The 17,534-nt window shown below is 40.0% G+C and overlaps 1 protein-coding gene across 2 annotated transcripts in view; it reads left to right on the plus strand.

Moving 5' to 3' along the window:
• The window catches only part of zzz3 (zinc finger, ZZ-type containing 3), a 31,234-nt gene extending 14,052 nt beyond the window's left edge, over positions 1–17,182 (plus strand). For both annotated transcript variants that reach the window (XM_061731812.1, XM_061731811.1), the window contains exons 3-12: positions 829–967; positions 1,083–1,230; positions 2,213–2,325; positions 3,066–3,137; positions 3,866–3,967; positions 4,698–4,793; positions 7,560–7,709; positions 11,824–11,958; positions 13,456–13,556; positions 15,502–17,182. In XM_061731812.1, coding sequence (XP_061587796.1) covers positions 829–967; positions 1,083–1,230; positions 2,213–2,325; positions 3,066–3,137; positions 3,866–3,967; positions 4,698–4,793; positions 7,560–7,709; positions 11,824–11,958; positions 13,456–13,556; positions 15,502–15,646 — 1,201 coding nt within the window. In that variant the 3' untranslated portion in view covers positions 15,647–17,182. The remainder of the gene's footprint in view (positions 1–828; positions 968–1,082; positions 1,231–2,212; positions 2,326–3,065; positions 3,138–3,865; positions 3,968–4,697; positions 4,794–7,559; positions 7,710–11,823; positions 11,959–13,455; positions 13,557–15,501) is intronic.
• Positions 17,183–17,534: the final 352 nt, after the last annotated feature.

Consider the following 17,534-nt stretch of genomic DNA (forward strand, 5'->3'; position numbering starts at 1 on the left):
ATTCTGCAGGTTCTTGCATGAATACATCAAAACAGAATCGTTCTGTTGCACAGAAAATGTTACAGTAGAAATTTAATGTTACAAACTGCTGCTCTGTAAGCCAAAGGGTTAAATTTGATTTTATATACACTTGATCTTTTAGATTTTTTTCCTTCAAGAGCTGGAACTTGAAGAAGCAGTTTGACTATATTTTATCCTGTCCTTAAAGGTTGATCTATTCAAGCAGCTGTATTAGGTTATAACCATGTAGGATGCTGCTACAGTCATCTGGAGTTGTCCTGGCTCTGCTCACACTGTAAGACCTTTGAGTCAGCACTGCATTTGGTCATAGGTGGCTCGGTTTATAGTTCTTCCGTTGCCCCAGAAAATTGTGAGTGGAAAGGTCAGACTTGCAGCCCCGAAGGCTCCTCAGGAGCTGTGTTTGTCATGCTAAGGATTTGAAACTGAATGTGAAATCCGAGTTGTTCATAGTTACAAATACTTCCAATCTTACTGTGGGTTTTTTTGTCTAGTCATCGCTGCTCCCTCAGATAAGTAATTGTAATGATGAGGTTATTTTCATTAGCAGTAGGTTTATGAGGATGCACAGTTTATAGCCACTGCAGTCATAATTACACAGAAAAAGGTCATATTTGTAAATGTGCTTTTTGCAAAGTAGGTGGAAGTCAGAAAATGGGTCATGTTTTGTCCAACTGGCTAGGTTTTTGCCAATATTGGTGAATTATGCATGGTCTGTGATCTAAAAGTTTTATACACTTCAGCATTGTAAGTGTCAATTAATGTTAAGTCATTCTTTCTGTGGTTTGATTCTACTTCTGTCTGTGCCAGTTATCAGAGACTGCTGCAGACCATCGGAGTCCTGGAAGCCCAGCGCACACAGGCCATTCACGACCTGGAGATGTTGGCATGTCAGCAGAGTGAAGCTCTCTCTGATCCCATCAGCTTTGTGGAGCAGCTGCAGAAACAGGTAATCAAAACATGAACTTATGTCCTCAATAGGTTGATGTATTTCATAGGCTGAGGAAGTAGTGTGATTATTCAGTTCTTGATAGATTTTGACCCTTAATTCTTTTGACTCTCAGGTCAATCTGAGTTTGCCGTGTCCTCAGCGGGTCGTCCAACTTCCTGACATTGCTTGGGAGCAGTACACCTCAGGCCTGGGTGATTTTGAGAGGGAGTTCTGTGACAAGAAACGGAAAACCAGGCAGCTGAAGTTAATCTTTGACCAAGGCATGTATATATGTAGAACAGATTTACAGTATTTTCTGGACTATAAGCCGCTACTTTTTTCATAGGTTTTGAACCATGCGGCTTATACAAAGGTGCAGCTATTCTGTGGATTTTTCTTCCACCGCTCGGGGCGCTCTAACCGGAAATAGAATCAAAACTAAGACAAAATAAATGGAAAGAAGAATACGTTACTTCTTCTTTAGCAGATAGAAGTAGGTAGAAGCAGATTTCAAACAGATACATAAATACCGGTTATTTTCTCTTGGTTCTGTCCCGTTTTAATCAGCAAAGTTGCTGCCGTGTTAAAAGACACTGTTACACTGCAAAAACTCAAAATCTTACCAGGAATATGTGTCTTATTTCTAGTTAAAATGTCTAATTTTTAGTCAAGAAATCTCATTACACCTAAAACAAGAGTCATTACCAGAAAAATAATTTTCACCTGTTTCAAGTAAATTTTCACTTGAAATAAGTAGAAAAATCTGCCAGTGGGACTTATTTTAAGTGAAAATCTACTTGAAACAGGTGAAAATTGTTTTTTCCAGCGATGAGTCTTGTTTTAAGTGTAATGAGATTTTTTTTGACTAAAAATGAGACATTTTAACTAGAAATAAGACAAATATTCTCGTTAAAATTTTGAGTTTTTGCAGTGTAGGAAGGGATCTATTTAGGTACAAACATGTACATCATTTACAGTTCAAAATCGTTCTGTAAATATCTAATCTAACAACATAAATATCTGCGGCTTGCATATCTTTTTTTTTTAAATAGAGTGGATGTGGCTTGTATCCAGATGCGGCTTGTATATCCTTTTTTTTATTTTATTTTTTAAAATAGAGCGGGTGCGGCTTATATACAGGTGATGCTTATAGTCCAGAAAATACGGTATATAAATAAAGTTCGTCATTTGTATCCTTTTTTTTTTTTTTTTTTTGAAACCTCAAGATACCCCATGGAGACCTTTTCTGTTTCTGCACCACAGGTTTGCCTCTCCGACCAAAAAGTCCTGTTGAAACCAAGAAGGAAGGTGAATGCTCCACCATGTACTCCTCTCTGCCCACAAGTGATGCCCCAGAGAACGGCGGAGAGACACAAGTATGTTTCTGCATCTTTACACCCATACTCTGTTCAACCTTTCTCAAGCCACTGCTGTCGTTACAGCTGTAGCCGTCTCCCAGTGTATCATTAGTGCAGATGCCGTGGCAATAGTTTCTAACTGCAGCTGGTGACTCACCAGTCTCCCCGTCGTCCTACAAATCATGAGGTTATTACCATTTTACACCTCCTCCAAACTCTCACCCTCATTCTTACTTCTTGGCAGAGTGAAGCATTTAGAACTGTGAACACAAAAGATGGTATCTATGGAAACATGACTTTGAAGCCTCTCCCTTCCCTCTTATTATGATTTCATTTTTATCTCTGTTAATAGTCTGTGTCTCTCCACAATGCTATCTGCTGAAAGGTTTTACTTTTGATGGACTGTTTGGACTTGAAGGTGCAAAGCAGTTTGCTCTCAGCAAACAACGGCTTGATTATTTCTGTTGCTTCTTCTGTTTATATTGTGGCACCACATTTGCATTCTCCCGGATGACTCTCTCTGAATTTTAATAAGATTCTGTTTGTCAGTCAAAAGAGTTGCTGTTTTTCTGTGTTTCTCCTGGTGACGCATCTAAAGTCACATCTGACTGTCGGGTCTTTTCTAGTCAGACAGGCAGATCTGCATGGGAGGCACTTCTCATGTAAAAAGCTTCTCTGATGTCGCTGTGCCCATCCTTGTTTTTTTTCTTCCTTGTTGTCAATCTTTTAACAAGCCTTTTACCCTGTGTTCTTGACAGATGATCAGGGGGAGGATTTGTCACCCAAATAAGCCTGACACATTTAACCAGCTGTGGACTGTGGAAGAACAGGTTGGTAATAAGTGTATATGAAATGTCTGCTGGATTATAGCAATACATTCATGCAGCTCATTCTTGGGTGCTGCTGTGCTACTGACTGAACCAAAAAGCAGCAAAGAGAAGTGTGGTTGTGGTGGATGACTGCAATACAGTAGCCATCAATTACTGCCAACACTAGTATTTTATTCTGTGTTTTCAGGTGCAGGGGCCTTTTCGTAGTTTTTATGACTGTGGAAGACAGATCCTCACCTTTTTTTAGTGTCTGCATTTCAGGACGAGTGCCAATTGTAGTTGACAGAACTCCTTTTATAGGATGAATTTGCCTTTTCTTTATTACTAAAAAACGTACCTTCTATGTTAAGAACGATCTGTGATGCAACTGTTAAGTGATTGGTCTAAATGACTAAAGTGCATGGTAATTTTTCAAACATATGTACGCAATACGAGAACCCAGCATCATACAAAGGGATATACAGTATATAAACCTTTTTTTTTTTGTTTTTAATTTTATTCTGATTTTTCCAGTAGCATGTAACAGTTGGTAACAAAATAAAACAAACTGCATAGAGTTTAATGAGTCTAATGTACACACTCATTAAGCTGTACATTACATTGTATATTGTAATGTACAATGTAATGTATTTTTGATGTAATTATAAAATTGCTTGTACAGTTATCAACCATCTCCTTTTTCCCCCTTTTTCTTTGTGTGGTTGTTTTTTTTGTGTTTGTTTTGCTAGAAAAAACTGGAGCAACTTCTTCTTAAATTTCCTCCAGAGGAAGTGGAATCCAGAAGATGGCAAAAGATTGCTGATGAGCTTGGCAATCGCACTGCCAAACAGGTGACAATGACCCATTATAAACATTGTTTGCTTGTTTTTTCCCTCAATCACACAACTGTTATGTATTGGTCATGGGAGATGATTGTTGTAAATGATTTTATTATTAAATCATTCATCTTTTCATACCCACTTCCATCTTCTCCGTGGTCCTGGAGTCCCAACTGTGATCTGTGGGGTTCTCCGTGAACAGGTGGCCAATCAAAGCCACAAAGAGACAAATTAAACAAACCACCCCTGCACGCTCGCACTGCATGTTTTTATACTGTGAGAGGCACAGGGAGAACAAGTTATATGTACACAGTAAGACCCCTGTCAGGGTTTGAACCGGGAACCTTCACCCTGCAATGCTCTGTGGGATTAGTGTTAACTAGGAAATAAAATGCACTTGTTGCCTCTCACAATGATTTTCTGTGTGACTTGTAAGAAACAAAATATGATTTGGTTAAATTTCTTCTTTGCCCACTAGGCAAGACTTTCAGCATTTATTTTTCACCAGTTTTTGTACCTATTGCCTGTGTTTATATGCACATTTTGCTGCACTGAGATAACACGCTGCTTTCATTATGGAAGCAAAGTGATTAAATGCAAGAAGGAAAACTTGAACGCTAAAATCATCTAACTGACAGCAGTGTCTACCTGGATGATAGAAGTGTGTAACCTCAGTTATATCAAGCAGCTGGTTCTCTTTTGGACATGATTAATGATGTTTTTTTCTTTTAAAACACTCTAGGTTGCTAGTAGAGTTCAAAAGTATTTCATCAAACTGACAAAAGCTGGTATCCCTGTGCCTGGAAGAACCCCCAACCTGTGCATGTACACTAAAAAGGTAACTACCACTCATTTATCCAATCCCTTACGATACTGAGTAATTTAAAATAATGGGTTTGTCAATCAGTATTAACATTAGAGCTTGACATTTAATTCAATACTGACACACCAGCTTTTTGCTGAAGAAGTGTAATGAATTGATTGCGTTCATGAAGAGCTTGATTGATAGCTTCATTAGCGACAAAACTCATCCGTGCATGTGTTGGGATTTTTCCTTTTCTTCTCTAAGCATAAGCAATACACCTTCATGCTGACAAATGAAGCAGTGTGTGTGTGTGTGTGTGTGTGTGTGGGGGGGGGGGTAGGATTTAAGACTTAGATCACTAAGAAATGGACAAATGTCAAACAATTTACAAAATGTCTGAGAAATATTTTAAGCATTTAACCAGATTTTTATATTGATGTAGATATGAGTTAAAACAGATAACACAGTACTTATCATATTAATTAAATTACTGACTCTATGTAGACGTGTCTCGTTTCATATTTCTCGTCATAAAGATTCTTGATTCAGTACAAAAGTTCTCATTTTTGTATCAGTTCAAGTCCACTGCATACAAAGATAACAGAAGTTAGCTTCACAGCAGGGTTAAATAAATGCATAGTTTGTAGAGTTTATTGTCTGATTTTAAAATACAAATACAAAAAAAGTGAGTTGGCTTACACAGCCAATCCAGAACAATATAGAAACTGGTAAAGAAGTATCGTATGTAAAACTGTAAACAGTGTTGAACATATCGACTGGTTACTTGGAAACAAAACTTTACCATGTTACCAAGTTTTTTTGTTTTGTTTTTTTTTTTATACTAAAGAAATATATAATAATAATGTATCTTAAATGCAGACTACTGTATTGTAGCACCTACAATTATGATGTACATGTTTAGATTTTCTTTAGTAATGAAAGTCAGAGCTTTAAGCCAAGACTTCCTTTCATGTTAGCTTTGGTCTTTGTAAAACTGAGGTATATCTTAGTAATTAACAGTGAATGGCGTAAGTTGTGTTGGTCAGCATCTTTGACATTTAATTTACTAAACTGGCATCTGGGTCACGGCAGATGGAGTGGGCCAAGATGTGCTGCTCCAAATGCACTTTATTTCTGCTGCTGTTGGGGTTTAAATCAGTAAACGTCTGGTTTCGTCTTCCCCAGAACATTGTCAAATCCAAAAGCATCCACATGATTGGCTTTACTGAAAATGGTACTTACAGTCAGTGTTTTCTGCTCAATGTCTTTTGTTAAAGAATAATGTAGTAACCAGCTGTTGTGATCAGTTTCTGGATCATTTCAGCAGATGATAACTTGCATCCCAGTGCTTTCTGTGGAGGAAACAACCTCTTATTCTGTTGTCTGCAGGACTGGACCGCAGCATGGTCTACACATGCTTACACAACCAAGTTATAAACCCTTTTATAACTGACCTTGTTGCCAGACTTAAAGCTTGAGAACAGAATTTGTCCCAAGATCATGACACACACACACACACACACACACACACACACACACACACACACACACACACACTAGTCACAATCAGTACACTGCGAACTGAACATGCCACTGCAGTAATCATACAGAAATGATTTGTATCAGACTGTCAATTGTCAATGACAGCGGAGGAATAGGTAATTTGGGTTTCTAACTAGCTCGGTTATGCGTTTTTATTTTTTTTACGCCATCATTACGGCTGATATTTTGACAGCTGCAGCACACAGCAGAGGGACAAGAAAAACCCTATTTTCTAAGGTGTTCAGCTTATTACTCAGTTTCAAGCTTTAACAGACATATTTACAAAAAAGATGATTTTATCTGCATGTATTTAGAAAATATAACAATTTAAAACACGCACAATAGTTGGGGCCAAGGTACATTTGGTCTCATTTCATTTCATCCATAATTTTAATTACACATTTGTTTTTAAAATATCTGCTATTCCAGTGTATCTCTGTGCCACAGGCACCGAAGAACCTCATAACCAACCTTTTCACTGAAAACAGTCTTATCTTTGACACGTAGAAGAACCCAATGTACGTTTTTCAAAATGCCGGCTGAAACGTGGACTGATGTGACCACAGAACACGTGTACGCTGTATTTCTGTCCGTGTGAGAGGAGCTCAGTGCAGAGAGCCCAGCTGTGTTCCTGCAGAGAGCTGATATGTGGGTTCCTCCGTGTGTAATAAAGTTTCAGACTGTATTTCTGGCAGCAGAGTAATAATGTTTAAAATTCGTTTCAAGTGTGCAGGCAACTGTGAAACATTTATTACAAGTATTAAATATATTGGATTCAGAGCTCCCTCAAATATTGCACATTGAACCAGTGTACTGCATGAAAATAAATTCAACACTTCCGTAAAATGAGTGCACCTAACACTTAAGTAATAGTAATATAATAAGATAAATCTGCAGGGCAAGAGAGTTTGGGGTATACAGTACAGGTGCATGTTTTTGTGTTGCTTTATTCTTCTTTGCAATATTGTATTAATATAAATTAGTATATTTAGCATTCATCGACGTTTAGCTCAAATGGGGAGCCACAACTGATCCGTACTTGGGACAAAACACTTGCTGGATGATCCTTTTTTCATAACTGATCCTGACAACCAACTTGTCTGTTTAGAGCTATTTAAAAACGATGAAAGGAATACTTGTATTTTCTATGACTATGAAAATAAATATTTTCTAGTTTGTTCACAGTTTAATATATTTGTCAATGAATAATGTTTTTAAAAATGATTACTGTTCTGATTGGTTGTTGTTGTCCTCCAGACCTCCAGTAAGCGACAGCACCACCTTAACAAGCACCTTTACCGACCATCCACATTCCTGACCTCCTACGAGCCTCCCGTCTACATGGATGAAGAGGAAGAGCGCTCGGCGTATTACAACAGCATGCAGGATCCTTCCGCTGATGATTCAGTGAGTCACATCTCTTGTTACTGTAGCAAAGCTACTATGCTCTTTACATAGTTTTTTGAAGACTGCTGTTTTCCTTTAATCCCACAGCTCTGATATTTTGGTCATGGGAGATGATTTTTACCAATAATCTTAATCCTCTTTTATTTGTCTCTAGCTGAGCAGTGGGCTTATATTGTCCATCTCATGGTAGCAGTGGTCTGTGAGATGAAGACTAGTAAAACCCTTACTACTCTTCCTCAATGAGAGCTTATGTTAAACGTGAGATAAGGCGTGATGCGCCCTCAATGTTCTCTATAATGAGCGTCTACATAATGACATTAGTTCATTCGAGCAGATGAAATATAATGTGTAGTGAGCAACTCAATCCGTGCAGTTGTGAGATCAATAGATGGGGAATTACAATGAACTAAAAGATACTTTATATATAAAGAGTGGTATAACAAGCAGTATTGATAAAAATATCTGGATTATATATTGATACTGATAATAGTATAGATACCAACGACCCATCCCTGATTATGATGCCGTTTTCTCAGACAGTCAACCATCTAGGTGTGTAAATGATAATTACTTATGTAACTGTTCTAAATGAATCATGGAAATGTGTCATCCTTATTTTGTCAGATCTTGGAGTGCTTAGACTCCTGACTTAAACGGGAGCAGAATAATAATAATAATAATAACCCACAACTGGATTAACTCAACCAAGAGCCAAGTTGTAACGCAGCAGCGCTTATGTTAGACGAGCTACACACAAAAGCAATTAATCAGATTTATTCTCAGTGGAAAACGGAGCCAAGTCAACAGTGACTGACTGACCGTGGCGGGAGCGCATGCACACGTACTGAGGAAATGCAAATCACAAAAGCAAGTAGACACTTGGTAGTTGTGTGATGAAGAGTTAAAGATGACCTTCATTTTTCACCTTACACTTGTACAAACCAGTGTCAGTGTCAGAGGCAGCGGAGATTAATGGCAGCATTGCTGCCATAATTTATCATAAGCTCTTCTGCCGAGGGTGTTCAGCGATGGCGGTTCGGCCACATCGTCTTCAGCAGAGCCCTGCGTCATCCAAGTGAAAAATTAAATGGCTTTAACTTAGTCGACAGCTGGGACATGTGAGAATTAGGTTTTTGATTTTTAATCTAGCAGCTTGGATTGGATCAAATAAATTCCACCTTCAGTTCATTAAAACGTGTCTGAAATGTGTCGGGGTGGTGCTGGGTCCAAAGCATACACACTCAGCAGAGGACACTGTTAATATTCTTGACAACTCATTTTATATACTTGGTAACGGCTTTTATTATTGATAAAGTAATCACTGACACTATTTGAATGATTTGTTGCATTTTTCTGTAACGAGACAAACACAGAATACATATTTGTGTTTTACATGGAGGTTAACGTCTGCAGATGATCATTTTAACTCCATTTGTGGCCGTCTTGGTCTGGTCTCTTCCATCTCAACTGTGCAACTCCTGATGGACGCTGTTATCCGCGCTCTGACATTTCCTCCTTTTTGCCTTTGATGGTGCTAACCTTAACGTATGAAACAGGCTCCCAACGCCCTGCTGAGAACAGAGTACCGTCTCCATCAGCCCGTTAATGAAACACCTAACGTTGCTCGGGGTGGAGGAAAGTCACAGCAGTGTAATGATTACCATAATAATTTCTCACTTCCACAGCTCGCCCCTAATTTAGCAGTCTATGTTGTAAGAAAGAGAAAACTGCAGAATTATCACAAAATCAAGGTCTACAAGTGCAAACCACACTTTTTTTTTTTTTTTCTTGTGTAAGAAGCTGGAGGTTGGTGTCGCATCCAAACCCTGTGAAGGACACAGAGATTTTAATTTCTGTTGTCATGGTTTATAAAAAAATATCCACTCTTAATGTAACATTTCTACCCAGACAGAAGAAACCCTGCGTTAGTTTCCATTTTCAATTTTTCAATTCAATTCAATTCAATTTTATTTATATAGCGTCTAATACAACAGATGTTGTCTCTAGACGCTTTCCAGAGATCCAGAACATGAACATAAACATAAACATAAACATAAACCCCCGAGCAATTATTATATAAACAATGGCAGGTAAAAACTCCCTTAGTGGGAGAAAAGCCTTAAGCCAAACAGTGGCAAGGAAAAACTCCCCTTTAGGAGGGAAGAAACCTTGAGCAGGACCAGGCTCATAAGGGGGGACCCTCCTGCCGAAGGCCAGACTGGGGGAGTCAGGGACGTCAACAGCACACAGCAGGCAGGTGGAAGCAGCAGCGGGATGACCAGAGGTGGGGGGGGGGGGGCGTCAGCAGCACACAACAGTCATGTGGAAGCAGCAGCGGGATGACCAGAGGGGGGGGGTGCAGGCAGGCGGAAGCAGCAACAGCAGACATCCACGTAGGCAGGTGGAAGAAGCAATGGGATGACCAGAGGGGGGGGAGGGCCGGGAACACAGGCCAGAACGCAGCTCCTGAGGCTCCGGCCTGCAAACATACACAAAAGAGAAAAAAGGGGGGCCGGCACAAGAAACTACAGGAACAATGGACAAAAATGATAGCTATGAGATATTTATAATAAATAAAAATGGTAATGGAGAAGAGAGGCAGGGAAAAGGAGAGGAGAAGAAGGGTGAGAGGCACCGCCCAGCGGATCATGTCGGTGCCCCCCTGCAGCATAAGCCTATAGCAGCATATCTACCGCGAAGCTATATTTGAGACTAACTATTATAGTTTTGTTCTATAGCTGCGACAATGACTACTGACTCTAACACACTAAAGTTTACACTACCTAGAGATTTACCAACACCAGCTAGAGGTTTACTTAACACTAACTATAAGCTTTACTAAACAGAAAGGTTTTAAGTTTAGTTTTAAAGGTGGAGGTGGTGTCAGCCTCCTTAACCCAGATTGGAAGTTGGTTCCAAAGTAATGGTGCCTGATAGCAGAACGCCCGCCCTCCAAATCTACATTTAGATACTCTAGGAACTACGAGTAAACCTGCACCCTGGGAGCGGAGAGCTCGGCCAGGAACATAAGGTACTATCAAATCTTGTAAATACTGCGGAGCTAAGCCGTTTTGGGCTTTATATGCAAGTAATAAAATTTTAAATTGAATTCTGAATTTTACAGGTAGCCAATGGAGCGACGCTAACACTGGAGAGACGTGGTCTCTCCTGCGAATTCCTGTCAGTACTCGTGCTGCTGCATTTTGGATCAGCTGGAGCCTATTCAGCAAATTACTTGGACATCCTGCTAACAACACATTACAGTAATCCAGTCTAGAAGATACAAACGCATGAACTAGTTTCTCTGCATCCCTCTGCGAGAGGATTTTCCTAATTTTTGCAATATTACGGAGATGGAAAAACGCTATTTTACAAACCTGATTAACATATGGTTTAAACGACAAATCCTGATCGAAAACAACACCAAGGTTTCTCACAGTTGCACTGGAAGCCATCGCAACACCATCTAATCCCTTCCTAAGATGCTCTGGACCAAGAATGATAACCTCTGTTTTATCTGAATTTAGAAGCAAGAAATTTCTGGACATCCAGTCCTTGATGTCCCTAAGACATGCCTGAAGTTTAACTAACGGTTCTGTTTCATCCGGCTTCATAGACAAGTAGAGCTGCGTATCATCAGCATAACAATGAAAGTGTATGCCGTGATTCTGGATTATACTTCCCAACGGCTGCATGTATAAACTGAACAAGACTGGCCCTAGCACTGAACCCTGCGGAACACCATAACAGACCCTCGACTGTTCTGAAGAAACCTCATGTACATGAACAAACTGGAACCTGTCAGATAGATATGATTTAAACCAACGTAGAGCTGTCCCTTTAATCCCAACAACATGCTCTAACCTGTGCAGTAAAATGCCATGGTCAACAGTGTCAAAAGCAGCACTGAGGTCCAGTAAATTCCATTTTGCTTGTCTCAAGACATTAAAGTAAAGAATACTGGCTGCAGGATGAAAAATATCAAGGGAATATCATAATCTGACTGGGTCTTCGGTGCCATGTAGAGATGATTTGTCTCTGCACATTACAGTCCCCATCAATCACGTCCTCTGACTCCTCTCCATCTCTGTGCGTTTGTCTTCCTCCGAACCAGGATGATGAGAGCGTACCTGTGGAGTTAAGAAACTTGCCAGAGTACAAAGAGCTTTTGGAGCTGAAGCGGCTGAAAAAACAGAAGCTTCAGGAGATCCAGGAGGACAACGCTGGAGTTCAGCACGTAGGCTTCAAGGTGAGACCGTCGTACGGCTGCTCATCACTGAATACCGGCGTATACTTGTTCACAGTGACGTAACATCATGTTGCCCTAAAGAAAGGCGCACACCGCATGCACACACACATGCACACACACATGCACAGCCACTACAGACAACTGCTATTGTCGCTATATAGGCTCATGTTGTAACTGGCCACACTCGGGGTCAGTCGGGTCGATGCCGTTTCACATCGGGACGCTGGCTTTTTCCTCAGTGGCACTAATAAAACGTACCTAATTTAGCCAGTGTTGCTTTAACATCATCCTGGCTCTTTTTTTCTTTTCTCTTTTATTTTTTTTAAATCTTTTTTTATTTGGATTTTCGGCACAACAAACATTAACAGAATAAACGCACAAATAAATTACAATGCTAAAGTAAAGGACATTAACAAAAACAGTTCTAAAAAAAAAAAAAAAGCAATAAAAACCACACACATACAAACAAAAAAAGAAACATCAACAATACGCCTTGACTAAAAAAACCTGCAGTCCGACCAGATAATACAGCGAAATCCTCAAACATATACATGTGTAAATAAAAAAAAATAAGATACTAAATATAAAAAAAATAAAAATATCTGCACACAACTAGGAGAAATAACATTGCTATGGAACCGCAGGGAGATCAAGCTTCTTAATGTAAGAAAAAAAAGGGGCCCATGTAGCGTAGAATTTGTCTGTACACCCATTCAGTGTGTTCTTTTCTCTTTTATGCGCCGCTTTTTTGTTTGGGCTAAACATGGTGCTACGCTATTTTTGTCGTTTATTTTCTTTTTCTTGTTAAAATCACGTCATCATACACTTAACATGACTGACAGGTAGGCTGGACTACAGTAATCCCTTGTTTTTCGCGGGGGTTACGTTCCAAAAATAACCCGTGATAGGTGAAATCCGCAGTAGTAGCAACCTTTTTTTTTTGCAATTATTATACAAGGCTTCAAATTGCGGAGATCAGCCCCACCCCACCACGACCTGATTAATAGGATTTGAACGGGAGAAGATAAAAAATGATTATGAAAAAAATACAATAAGTACAGTAGGACAAATTGTGACTCGCGCGTATTTCTAGCTCTTCTGACGGTGCCGCTGCATCCTGACTCGCTCTGAATCGTCTTTTTTTTTTTTCCTCCCTCCTTCACGGGCCCCTGACGGCGTCTGGGCCTTGGTGCAGCTGCTGCACCGATATTTACGCCTGTGCTTGTTCATCTGCTCACAGTGTCTAAGGATTCGATCATTTTCTGCAGAGAATTTGTTCTAGTTAGCAGGGACATGGGTTGTTTTCCTACTCATACTCTTTTTTCCAACAATGTCAGAGTATGGAACATGTTCACATTGTGAAATATATTGCCCCTTCCTGCAGCTAGGAAATAAAAAAAATAAACACAAGACCACCCACTAAACTGTATTGCGTCCTCACCCAAATAAAGCACTGTGTGTTGTCATGACAGAAGTGTGTTTGATTTTTCTTTGCAGTGTGACGTGTGTGGAATGGATCCGATCCAGGGAGTACGGTGGCACTGTCAGGACTGTCCACCAGACAACTCGGTCGATTTTTGCTCCAACTGTTCTGACTGGTGAGGTCCTCTCCTGTCAATAAACTTCAAGTACCACGAATGGAAATGATTAGAAGAACTGGACAAAAAGTTTTACCCCGAATAATGTTCGCTTTTCATGGAGTTATTGACCACAACATAATTGCTTGTAGCTCAGGCAGGAAAAGGTCTAATCATTTTAATAACTTTAATAACCAGAAAGTGCTTAAAGTTACATGTTCTGTTTGAGAAGACGAGGCTGAAAAGTAGCAGCCCGTTTTTCTCGGTTTAGTCTGGTTTGGACAAACAATTCTTTGTCAACCACAACTTCACTTTGACTTTGAGAAGCATTTTTAAAAACAAAATGTTTTTCCAGCCATAATAAGCCGAATTGTCTACAACAATAGGGTGGGCAGGGTCTAAAATCATTTTTGTGAATAGAAACTGGCACTATCCTTTAATATCACGAGCAAATTCTCTTTGCATTTAAAAAGTTCACTAAATTTAAGAAAGCTTCAACTATTCTTGCTCTGATAGCACTTGGTTTCATGTTTTATGTGCTCACTAGGAGAGATCAGTCTTTTTTTGCACGCACTTAATAGTTTTCAGGGTCGTGGGAGGGCTGGAGCCGATCCCAAAATCAATCATTTGTAATCATTTTAAATCACAACTTGGCCCAGTTTTTAAGGCACATCTTGTGACAAGATTGTTCTAAAGGAGGCTTGAGCTTTAGGTGGGATGCTGTCTGCACCGTTGCGTGGTTATTGTGGGCTTTCTTGAGGAGAATGTGTGTTTGTTTGCCTGGTCACTCAGACCCGTAGGCAGAGTTGGACAGAGTACTCGACCCCAGTACTTGAGTAAGAGTACAAATACTACTGGTCAAAATTTACTCCGTTACAAGTAAAAGTAGCTCAGTCAAAATATTACTCGAGTAAGAGTAGAAAAGTACTTGCTTTTAAAAGTACTTAAGTATCCAAAAGTAAATGCTATTAAATTTACTTTAAGTAAAAGTAAGAGTAAGAGTAAATTTCTTATTTTCCACATCAGTAAATTACTATATTTTTTCTAAATTAATTTAAGGATCTTTTAACTCTTGTTTCTGAGAATTCGATGTTGAGTTGTTGAAAGCAGAGAGGTAGTTCTGCTTCGGCAGACACAATAAACATTTGAAAATAAATGTATGTGGTTTGTCGGTGCCCCCGTTTTTTACTCGTTCGAACTCAAACATTGAGTTAAGATACGGCCAAGGATTTTGTGAAAGTCCCTGCTCCGAGTCCGGCTCATTATCAGACTCAGACGACTCAACGGATTGTCTTTCTTCTCCTGACGCAGGCGTAGCCGTTGTTGCGGCTCTGTCTTCACTTGTTGCGGCTCTGTCTTGACAAACGCAGGCTACTTTGGCGCTATCGTTTTGAGGAGGCTTGACGTATTTCCGCTTTACGTACATCCCAGTGGAGAGCCTGCACTGTGATAGGTCTCCTCCTTTGACAAAAACAGCTTGTGTCCAATAGGATTTTAGGGAAGAAGAAAAAAGAGCAGACCTGAAAGTAACGAGTACTTTTCAGCCTTCCTAGAAATTTACTCGAGTAAAAGTAAAAATATTTGTCTTGGAAATGTATTCAAGTAAGAGTAATAAGTACCAAAGAAATCTAATACTCAAGTAAAGTACAATTCCTCTGGATATGTACTTTAGTACAGTACTCAAGTAAATTTACTCCGTTACTGTCCACCACTGCCGTAGGACATATCTCAGATAAGCCACTCCGTCCAGAAGGGCAGGGCTCAGTTAAGTCAAGTGGCTCACTTCTCCCCATAAAACCAGTTTCTACAAAAAGAATTTTAATTTCATGTTTGAAAAGGGAACAGTTGCACAATCTCTCATTTGGATGTTGGCTCAAGTAACCTTTGCACAGCCTTTTCAGGGACGACGTCAGAAACTTGTATCCACTTGTGCAAATTATTTATAATTTCTTCTCTGATTTTCCAGCTTGTACAAGACGGAGACCCACAAGCCTAACCACCACCTGGAACCAGTGCATCAGCCTGAAACCTTCCTGGACAGGGACTACCGCCTGCCGCAGACCGCTGGCTATAACTATCTGGACCCTAACTACTTCCCAGCTAATAGATGACAGGGTTCCAAGCGGCCCTAGTTCCAGGCTCTCTCCACATATCCCACAGGCCACTCTGCATGGCTCCATCCTCCAAGTTCAAGATAACTGCTTAACCCGCTGCCAGGCAGGAAGGCCAGCTGGCAGGCAGGCGGCGTTGGGCCTCAGCGCGGGCCTCTACTGCTGCTGGGGGGGCCGTGGGTTACTGACCTCCCTGACTTGAGCAAAGAGCGGCCATGTCGGTTCCTTAGATAAAAGGGTGGCCAACGCTTCAATTCAGCCAGATTATTCAGTGGGTCTGTGATTTGAAATGATACACTATTTAAAAAAAAAAAAAAAAAAAAAACAACAAAAAAAACAGAATGCACACAACATTCCTAAAATCTGTAAGTGGAGGAGGGCAGTCCCTGCTTCCCCTCTTCTCCCCCTTCCCCCTTTCCCTCCTGTTACCTCCCTGTGCTGCTTCGAAACTGGAGAATTTGGTGATGAAGTCTGGTGAAGTGCCACCTAAATGAAACTGTGCGGTTGACCAGTGTGTCATAGTGGACTGTCAAATCATCAACTGAGATACACAAAGTCGGTTTTTATGTGTGTATGTGGTCGTTGTGATATGCAAGATTGACAAAACTGTTTTAGTTTAGGTATCCATAGATCTAGTATTTATGAGTCGCGGGGTGCTGTGGGAGAAGTCGGGCCGACCCCCCGCGATGGAAGCTAGTGTGCGTTTTTGGCTGCGAACCTGGGACGTTCTGCTAAACCACACGGTCTTCTGACGACAAACCTGTATGTGTTAAATGGATTGTGCGCCATATTTCAGCATGGAGCCATCCCCACCACTGTCACACGATGCTGCTCTCGACCCCATTCACCTTTTAAACACACACACTCGTTCATCTGTTTTGTTTTGCTCTCTCCACTAAGACGTGTACAACAAGGAAGCACTACAACAAGGAGAGCATTTTTTTATTTTAAGGCAAGTGAATGAGAACATGAAAAAAATCCCCAACTTTTCTTTTTTACCCCCCACATCCCACATGTGTGCTGATGTTGATCTTGTTGAGTGTTCAAGTAAATGGTGAAAAGTAGCCACTGCTAGTTGCCGTGTGCCATTTTAAAGAAGGTTTTTTTTTTCTTTTGAAGGGAGGTGACCGTAAGTCTGGCCACATCTCCCATTTTGAGAGGCTCCATCGACCCCCTCTGTTCTATGTTATTGATCTTGTCATTATGCCTCTAGATCTTTAATTTTCAGCCCACTTTAAAAGGTCCATTTAAAAGATTGTATTTTTATTAATCTATTTAAAATAAAAAAAATAAAAAAATTGAGGTAGTGGTTGGTGCCGCCACGGTGGAACGACCCACGCAGTTTTATACACATAGATTTTGTTGTGCTTGAGTAGACACCATTTTGTATGGTTTTTGTCTCCTTTCCTCACCCCCTTTGCCCCGCTTCAATATCTGTGTATAACAGTCTGTTCTTATGTAAAAAAAATAAAAAAATATCTGTAAAAAAAAAAAAGTGCTAGAGGAGAACCGTGGAAATAAAAGTATGTGAAACTAGTGTTTCTAACTGTGGTTGCTGTAGTATTGTTCTCACTGGTGGTACTAACAAAACATTTCCAGTTTGACAACTTTGGATTGCCATGTTGAACATTTGGAAACTGATCAAAACATCAATATTACCCTTATCCAGGGTACAGAGGTGTTAAAATCTGAAAGATAACTGTAAAACACGTATCTGGGAGTGAGTTACAGCTATTACACACTCACAAGGAATCCGAGTTGTTAAATATCTTTTATATTTTATTAAAATGTGTCCCTTTTGCCATCATTTCTAAGTCTTTCTAAGTGTTGAAATGCACAAAATGCTGGCAGCAGTAGAGGGTTAATTTTACGTTGGGAATTCATAAAA

Source organism: Cololabis saira, chromosome 10 (assembly GCF_033807715.1).
Source record: "Cololabis saira isolate AMF1-May2022 chromosome 10, fColSai1.1, whole genome shotgun sequence".
In the NCBI taxonomy this organism is placed as follows: domain Eukaryota; kingdom Metazoa; phylum Chordata; class Actinopteri; order Beloniformes; family Belonidae; genus Cololabis; species Cololabis saira.